Source organism: Lactuca virosa, chromosome 6, assembly GCF_052849685.1.
Source record: "Lactuca virosa cultivar CGN04683 chromosome 6, Lactuca_virosa_CGN04683_v6, whole genome shotgun sequence".
NCBI classification, from domain to species: Eukaryota; Viridiplantae; Streptophyta; class Magnoliopsida; order Asterales; family Asteraceae; genus Lactuca; species Lactuca virosa.
In genome coordinates, this window is record NC_136431.1 from 54,854,115 (window position 1) to 54,863,805 (window position 9,691).

At 33.6% G+C, this 9,691-nt stretch overlaps 2 protein-coding genes across 2 annotated transcripts; both read left to right on the top strand.

Annotated features, from left to right (window-relative positions):
- Nucleotides 1-278: 278 nt before the first annotated feature.
- Nucleotides 279-3,879, top strand: LOC145122860 (synaptotagmin-3-like). Its single transcript, XM_079058424.1, has 12 exons — nt 279-579; nt 672-770; nt 859-909; nt 998-1,121; nt 1,199-1,317; nt 1,414-1,515; nt 1,607-1,681; nt 1,786-1,862; nt 1,960-2,209; nt 2,318-2,686; nt 2,764-2,901; nt 3,499-3,879. Exons 1-12 carry the CDS (start codon nt 469-471, stop codon nt 3,625-3,627), a joined length of 1,644 nt encoding a protein of 547 aa, XP_078914550.1. The 5' UTR covers nt 279-468; the 3' UTR covers nt 3,628-3,879.
- Nucleotides 3,880-5,720: 1,841 nt separating this feature from the next.
- On the top strand, nt 5,721-8,424 carry LOC145119662 (Tetratricopeptide repeat (TPR)-like superfamily protein). Its single transcript, XM_079055367.1, has one exon. The coding sequence runs from the start codon at nt 5,845-5,847 to the stop codon at nt 8,143-8,145; it is 2,301 nt and encodes a 766-aa protein (XP_078911493.1). The 5' UTR covers nt 5,721-5,844; the 3' UTR covers nt 8,146-8,424.
- Nucleotides 8,425-9,691: the final 1,267 nt, after the last annotated feature.

A 9,691-nucleotide genomic window follows, 5' to 3' on the forward strand; every position in this document is an offset into this window, starting at 1 on the left:
CCCTATTTCTCAATATCATCTTTTAATAAATTGAAATGTGAACAAGTGATTTTCTAGACCCTCTTTTACATAGTGTTGCTTTTCCCATGGATGTTTTCCCTTAACATCAAGCAATCAATAGATTGTACAGATTATTTTTTTTGTTTAATGTTTAAAAATTGAAATTATGTTAAACATTGAGGGAGGCAAATGTAACTTCTTATTATTCCTTGTTTTCTATTGCTTCAAAAAGCCCATTTTTGTTTGTTTAATCGTGTGTTTTCGTCATACACTCCTGCATTACGTTAACGCTATCAAATTCAATCTTGCAAGCCATATACAATCTAATCATCGCTTTCTGGATTTCGTAATTCCATTTTGTTTATCTCCCTTTGACACCAATGATTCAATCATTGAAACATTATGTTTATATGATTCAGAAACCAAGATCGAGTTCTTGTCAATAACCCAAATGAAAATAGTGTGAAGATGAACTTTATCGGTAGTTTATTGGGAACTATCGGATTTGTATTTGGAATTCCCGTCGGTCTTTTTCTGGGATTTCTCATCTTTATTAGCACAGAATCTACAGATGTGAAGGTGACTGATTTGATTTGATTGATGAATGTTAATTCTTAAGCTGCGTTATGGTTTTATTTCGTTTCTATATAGTTTTCTAAAAACGTTTGCAGATTCCATTCATTAGGCCTCTTCAGGAGCTCGATAGAAGCTCATTGGTTGATATTCTACCCGAAATTCCATTATGGGTGAAGCACCCAGACTATGAACGAGTGAGTATTACATTTCAAACATTAATTCTTACTTGTCATCTTTATGTTTTCAAAAACACTGCAACATGGTTTCTTTATAATTCTACAGATTGATTGGTTTAACGATGTAGTTCGTGATATGTGGCCTTATATTGATAAGGTGAACACTTTAAAGAATCTTTTGTTGGTTTTTTATTTATAAAAATTATAATTAACCCATCTCACATTAATTTCATTCTTGTATATAGGCAATATGTGGCATGATTAAAAGTTTATCAGAACCTATATTTTCTGAATACATTGGCATGTTTCATTTAAGATCCATAGATTTTGAAACTCTTACCCTTGGAACTCTTCCTCCTGTAGTTCAAGGTATGTTTATTAAAGAAAATGTTCTACCACTTTGCAATTTAATCGAAGCCTGTTTTTTTGTTAAAAAAACTTTGCAGGTATAAAAGTACACCAAATGAATGAAAACCATCTTGTCTTTGATCTTATGGCTAAATGGGCAGGAAATCCCAATATAATTTTGGTTCTCAAGTTATTATATTTTCCAATCAAAGTTCAGGTTAAAAAAAAGTTTCGTTTTTTATGTCATAATATACATAAGTTTAGTTCCAAGATTGATCATATGATTTATCTAATGACATTGGTTTTTTGTCAGTTGATAGATACGCAAATAACTGCAGCAATTCGGGTGACTTTGAAACCATTTGTTCCCACCTTCCCTTGCTTTTCAAATGCACAAGTTTCTCTAATGGAGAAGGTTTGTACTTTGTACACATTATTTACTTAGTTTTTATTTTTATATTTTTTAATTGTGGAACAATAATGAAGGTTATGTTTTGTATTTTTAGCCTGAAGTAGATTTTGGGTTGAAAGTAATGGGAGGTGATCTAATGGCAATCCCTGGAGTCCATAATTATGTTCAGGTTCTCTTTCTCTCCATTTTTTAACCTTTTTTTTTATCACTTTTAAACTTCATTAAATCATAAAGTTGTTTGGCTAAATCATTGTGAATGTGGACAAATGATAGAGACTAATCGATGAACAAGTATCTAGTGTTTATCTATGGCCTCAAACTTTGGAGGTCCCAATTCTTGATGCTTCCATGTAAGCTCTTTACATGTTTGCAATAGTAGCACTCTTTGAATCTTGTTTTTTCTGAAGAAAATCAAGTTTGACATTTGGTAGTGATGATTTTGGATAGTGGTGCAGCCAAGAAACCCGTGGGTATCCTACATGTGAAAGTTATACGGGCCCGCAAACTCAAAAAGATGGATATAATTGGAACTTCTGATCCATATGTTCGTTTAAGTTTAAGTGGAGAGAGGATTTCTTACAAGAAAACTAGTGTAAAGCTCAAAAATCTAAACCCCGAGTGGAATGAAGACTTTAAACTTACTGTAAAAGATTCCGCGTGTCAAGTCCTTCAACTACGCATATACGATTGGGAAAAGGTGTGATTTTTTATAACAAAAAATAATTTTTTTTACTACTTTTCAAGATCAAGATCCATGGGGGTTTTGCTTAATTTGACATAAAATGTTATGGTTTTGGTTGTGTAGGTTGGGGTGCATGACAAGTTAGGAATGCAAGTTATCCCATTGAATCTTTTGACACCACATGAAAAGAAGGAGTTTACAATGGAGTTGGTGAAAAACATGAATCCAAATGATCCGCGCAATAAGAAGCCACGTGGAAGCATCACGGTGGAATTAAACTTTGTTCCTTTTGTTGAAGACACCATGGGGTTCAATGGACCTATTGACTTGTTTATGAAAAAAGAAACAATTCCTAAAACACTTGAGAGTTCGTATGTGAATAGAGCGGGGTTGCTTGTGGTGACAGTGATCGGGGCAAAAGATCTTGATGGAAAGCGCCATAATAATCCTTTTGCTTTAGTCATTTTCAAAGGAGAAAAACGTAAAACAAAGGTGAGTTGAGAGTTGTAGCTATCTTAAGTTTCTTGAGATTGCTTGTTGGGATTCTTGATTTGGTCTTTTGATGATAGGTATTGAAGAAAACTCGGAATCCAAGTTGGAATGAGGATTTTCAATTTATGTTAGATGAAGCTCCATTAGAGGAGGCTATCCATATTGAAGTGATAAGCAAACGCAAGAATAGAGCCTTTAGATTTGTGTCATCAAAGGTAAACCATCTTTCAAACACTAGATGCAATCAATAAGAAAGGTCATATGGTTCAAGTTTGAGCATCACCTTCCTTATTGATTTGTGGACCTTTTAATTTACCTCTTTTATGTTGGTTGTGAGACTGGTTTGTAGGATATGCCTAGGGTGGTATGTACTTATTTGCAGTGTGGAAGATCCAAAACCAAAACCAACATGGGTACATCTTATATACAAAAATATAACGAAAGAAAAAAAATACAAAAAATCTAAACTTATGAGGGTTTTTTTTTTGAACCTTTTAGTAAAAATGGTGTCAAAAATAATTAAGTATGACTAAATATACAATTTTCAAAAATAATTTTTTTTCCTAAAATATGAGGTGGGTCAACCTCTAAGTGGGGTCCATGCAGCCTACATCCATAGAGTTACATTTGTCACTTACTATCTCTTGTAGATAAGTGGTGTACTAATAAGGAGGTGAAAATCTATAAGAGATGTCAGGTTCAAGACTATGTATCACATTCCTTGCTCTGTAGACATTATGATGTATCTGGCGTAAACCTAAACCTGATGTATATCTATCTTTCAAGTAACATGATTTATAATATATATGCAGGAAGCATTGGGACACGTGGATATCAATCTTGTGGATGTAGTTTATAACAATCGTATCAATGAGAGGTACCATCTCATTAACTCACGAAATGGAGAGATACATGTCGATATACAATGGAATGCGACATAATGGTATAGTTGTAGTTAGCTTTACAAAGATTGTTTAATTCTTGAAAGATTTATCTATTGGGGATGGTTGTAGCATAGGGAATCATGTTGTAAAGAACATTGTTTTAAGTTGTAATTTACAAGGTACCAAATATATTCACGTACTTACTAAGATTGAAGGATAATGGCTTTCTTATAATGTTTCATTTAGAAATACTTTTTGCCAAGATAGATATGTAAAGTTGAATATAAATCTTTTTGGATTTTTACATTATATCCCATTTTTGAAAAAAAAATTGAAGTTGTAAGTGCATAATAATTTGCTGAAAGATTTATATTTTTGGGATAATGACTTGAGAAGGTAATAAGCTATACCCTTTGTATATATTTGGTCACTTAACTTTTTTTTGTGCTCTATTAACTCTTAAACTTGTTTTTTGTTTAAAATATACCATTATGACCGGTAATAAAAGGTTTTTCTGGTTTCCGGCAGGCTATGAATTTTCCGGTCATCTTCTCCGGCCAAACATGATTTTTTTGGACGAATGAAGTTTTTGAAGGAAAATTTTTTTCTAGACTTCTTTGGCCTCTAAGATCTCAAACATAAACATATAAACATTTTGAGCATCATATTTCAAGCTTACTTTTACATTTTGAAGCTTCATTTTAGATTTCGAACATGAAACCCTTGATTATTTGAAACAATTTTATAACTCAAAAAAACCTTTGAACTTTACATCTGGAAAATGGTGTTCTTGAGCAGATCTTAAAATGATTCTAGATTTCGAAAATTGGAAGATAATTTCATATGTGTTTTCAAGACTCAAGAACTGAAAAAAGAAAACTCAAACCATTCGATTTCAATGGTTTCGTTTCTGGGTTTCAAGAACAGAAGAAACGCTCGATCTTTGTATATGTTCAAGGGTTTTTGTTTATGAAACTCTGATTTCCGGGTTCGTTCCTAAAAAACACAAACAAGATGTCAAAATTTGCTTTGATTTCTGATGAAGACGATTGCAATGTATGTGTGTTCTTGAACATGAACCTAAAAACTGAACACAAATCAAGAATACGAACATTAAAATCGTTTTCAAAAACAAACGAGCAAGATGAAGATGAACACTGAAATCGTTTTAGATCTGGAAAAATGTTCCTAAAATCGTTTATGTAATCATTTGGACGGATGAAGACGAGTTCTGAAAAATAGTTTTCAGAACTACTCAAGAACACCATTTTCAGATTTGAAGTTCAAAGGTTTTTTTGTTCAAGAACACTATTTTTCAGATTCGATTTCTAGATCTGTGATTATGTATCTAAACCTTGATTTATGGGTTTTGTTACAGAGAATAGACAAAAGATAAGAAAGAAAAAGAAAGCGAGAAACAAGAAATCTAAAAAATATGTCAACTCATCTCGTAGGAAATTTATTTTGGCCGGAGAAGATAACCGGAAAAATCATACTTGGCCGGAAAAGACGACGAAAACCGGAAAAAACCTCTATTACCGGTCATAATGGTATATTTTAAACAAAAAAAACAAGTTTAATGGTTAATAGTGCACAATAAAAAGTTAAATGACCAAATATATAATAAAAAGTATAGTTATTTACCCTCTCTAAGTCATTATCCCTTTATTTATTTTTTTTGCTTAGAAACAAAAGGTTGATACACTAACTTAAAGAATAGAGTTGAGAAGTCTTAAATGTATATTCAAATATATATCAATGATATGTTAATGATAAGATTATCAGAGTTGTAAAAATCATTTTGCTAAAGATCATATTTTACAAAACATATTATAAAAAATGAAAGTGTAATTGTTGAGGTGCAATATTTATAGAAGATGTCAAACATTCAAAACCTGACATGTCTAAAATATTGTAAGCTTATGACCATGAAACGGGTCCAACATACGACGGTTATTTATTCATTTATTTATTTATTTTTAGGAATCATATTAAAAAAAATGAAAGAAAGACATATATTATGTATTTATGTTTTAAAAGATCATGATATAGAAAACATTTCAATGTGGTTAATTTTCTCTTTATATTTTGCTATAAACAACTAATAGAGAATATGGTTTTTTCTCTCTCTTTTTTTTTTTTTTTTTTTTTTTTTAGAATTTGGTCGACCCCTGAACCCAGTTCTAAACCCTAGCCCTCAGCAACCACGCACGTCTCTCTTCTCCTACACTGTAACATTGTCACTCTTCCATTCTGATCTTCCAAAACATCAAAATGATGTCTTTAATCGCTGCATCAAAACCCCATGTATTGAAACACAGCTTCTTCTCCAATCTTGCAAGAATCTCCAATTCACAGCATCTGGGTCTCTGCTTTTTCTGCTCATCATCTTCACCAGACACACCCACAAATGAAGAAACCCCCAAAACGGAAACCCCAGATTTCTCCGCCGAATCACATCCTGAGAAACCGGTCTCAACCCGTGAAGAAGCACAACCAGGGACGATCCAGAATCGCGAACCCGGAATCCCACGAGGTAAGCATCGAAACCCAGAAAAAATTGAAGATATAATTTGCAGAATGATGGCAAATAGGGCATGGACGACTCGTTTACAGAACTCGATTCGAACATTAGTCCCTGTGTTTGATCACAATCTCGTTTACAATGTATTGCATAGTGCTCGAAATCCCGACCATGCTTTACAGTTTTTCCGGTGGGTTGAGCGCTCGGGTTTGTTCAAACATGACCGAGAAACACATTACAAGATCATAGAAATTTTGGGTAAAGCTTCAAAGCTTAATCATGCGAGGTTAATTTTGCTCGATATGCCTAAAAAGGGTCTCAAATGGGATGAAGATTTGTTCATTGTTTTGATCGATAGCTATGGAAAAGCCGGAATTGTTCAAGAAAGCGTGAAGATTTTCAGGAGCATGGAGGAATTAGGCGTACCAAGAACTATAAAATCATACGACACTTTATTCAAGGTGATAATGAGAAGAGGAAGATATATGATGGCGAAAAGGTACTTCAATAAAATGTTAGCAGAAAGCATAATCCCTTCAAGACACACTTATAATCTCATGATTTGGGGGTTTTTCCTTTCTTCAAGAGTTGAAACTGCAAACAGATTCTTTGAAGACATGAAAACCCGTGAAATTTCCCCAGATGTTGTCACTTACAACACAATGATCAACGGGTTTAATCGTGTCAAAAAGATCGAAGAATCCGAAAAATTCTTCATGGAAATGAAAGCAAGAAACATCGAACCAACTGTAATCAGCTACACCACCATGATCAAAGGGTATGTTACAGCTAATAAAATAGATGATGCATTGAAGTTATATGAAGAAATGAAATCTTTTGGAATTAAACCGAATTCTTTCACATATTCCACTCTATTACCTGGTCTTTGTGAAGCAGAAAAAATGTCAGAAGCACATACAATCATGAAAGAAATGACACATCGACATCTTCTCCCACATGATAACTCCATTTTTGTACAATTAATCTCAGGTCAATGTAAATCAGGTAATCTTGATTTAGCTACAGATGCTCTTAAATCCATGATTCGTTTAAACATCACACCCGAAGCTCAACATTACGGGGTTCTAATTGTAAATCTTTTAAACTCCGGGGTGTATGATGAAGCTGTGAAGTTGTTAGATCAACTTATAGAACAAGAAATCGTGTTGAACACAAAGGGTACTTTAGAACTCGAGTCAAACTTATTCAACCCAATGATTGACTATCTTTGCAACAATAACATGACATCAAAAGCCGAAACTTTATTTCGCCAGTTGATGAAAATGGGTGTTTTAGATTCGGTTTCATTCAACAGTTTAATACAAGGTCACTCAAAAGAAGGAACACCCGATTCAGCTTTTGAACTTTTAAAGATCATGATGAGAAGAAACGTTTCATCTGATAAAACTTCTTACAAGATGTTGATTGAAAGCTACTTGAAGAAACAAGAACCTTCTGATGCGAAAACGGTTCTTGAATCCATGATTGAAAACGGGCATGACCCGGATTCTTTAATCTTCAAATCAGTAATGGAAAGTTTGTTTGAAGATGGAAGAGTACAAACTGCAAGTAGGGTAATGAAAATGATGATTGAAAAGGGTATGAAAGATCATAAAGATTTGGTTTCAAGAATCTTGGAAGCACTTTTGTTGAGAGGTCATGTGGAAGAAGCTTTGGGGAGAATTGAGTTGTTAATGAATGTTGGATTTGGGCCTGATTTTGATGGGTTGATTTCGGTTGTTTGTGAGAAAGGAAAGACAATTGCTGCTGTGAAATTGTTGGATTTTGTTTTGGAGAGAGATTATGGGGTTGAGTTTTCGAGTTATGATAAGGTTTTGGATGCTCTTTTGAAAGCTGGAAAGACACTTAATGCTTATTCGATTTTGTGTAAAATTAAAGAGAAAGGAGGAGTGACTGATAAAAGTAATGGTGAGGAGTTGATTAGGGTTTTGAAAGAACAAGGGAACACACAACAGGCGGATGTTTTGTCAAGGATGATTATGGGGAAGGAAAAAGGGAAGAAAGTGAAGAAACAAGCATCGGTTTTGTGAGTTTTAAGATGAGTGATGATGAGTCACTTGAATGTTAGTTTTGATTTTTGTTTGTCACATAATAAACTCTAATGGAGTTATTGTAACATGCACCTCACTAGTTTATTTTACAAACTCTAATGGAGTTATTGGAACTCTTTCATAGAATATTGTATTTTCATTTGATTCTTGTTAGTTTATGAAGATGGTTGGATTGCTTTTATGCAACATGTTTTGAATTTTGAGAGCATCGAGTTGATGGGAAATTGGTAATGAAGGCATATTTGTGTGTTTCTTGTATCATAAGTTATTGAGATTTATCATTTATCTTTGGCTTTAAATTTTCAAATGATGAAAAATGAAAGGGTTGGAAGCTGTTTGATAGTTGTTGATTGAGTTGTATCTGAATGAGTCACATCCAACTTCTTACCTGACCTTGGTAAGAGGCATATCCGAGGGCTATATGACTAAATCAGAGGTTTTTAATTATAGTATCAAACGATCTAATTATAGTATCGAATGAATTAGACTGAGTCAGATCCCTGCATCCAACCTCTTACTACCTAGCGACTTACTAGACCAGCTTACTACACCCGGTAAGATGCTATATGACCAAATTAGAGGCTTCTAATTGTGGTATCAAACGGTCTGAATCTGACTGAGTCAGATCGAGCCCCTTACTACCCAACTTTTTTTACCAGACCTGGTAAGAAGCATATTAGAGGCTATATGACCAAATTAGAGGCTTTTAATTGTGGTATCAAATGGTATTGACTGAGTAGTCATCTACTACCTAGCTTCTTACCAGACCTGGCAAGAGGCATATTAAAGGCTATATGACCAAATCAAAAACTTTTAATTATTGTATTAAACAGTTTGAATCGAACCTCTTACTAGACACAGTAAGAAGCATATCAAAAAGCCATTTAGTTGTAGTTTCACTTCTTGTTTTTAGTTTCACTTTTTCTAGGTATTTATTCAAGTGTTAACAGAAGCCAAATTAATGGCACATACTTGAAGCAAGTTTTTGTTAAAATGAGTTGTACAGTACAAACAAATGATGCATTGAGGATGTATGTGTCTTTATCCTAGTGTACTATTTGGCCAATTGATCAACACATTTGTGTGACAGCCTCTCATTTTTTGGCTTATCTAATGTCTGATTCTGTGCATATTCAAATTGGATTAAGTCAGTTTGGCCCATTGGGCCAATGTCTTAAGGTATATATATTGTTCTTTTGGTGTTGGAAACAGTCAATTTGGTCTTGGATATCTTGTAGTTAAGGAGAAGGGTATTTTGGGTATTTTGTACATGGGAAGTTGTATATGTGAAGGGGCATATAGGGAAGAAGTTATCAAGGGTTTTGAGAAATCTGTATCTCTATCAGCCATCGTGGCTTTTAATTATTTTTTGACAGTTGTGGCCACCTTTTTGTCTCTTCATGGAGTGATTTAAAACATGGGATGTGGCTTTTACACAGCCCAACATTTGCTTCCAAGATTTTTTGTGAAAGAAAATGTTTAATCTAATTTATTTTATTTTCTATTAGTAATATCTTCTGAGATG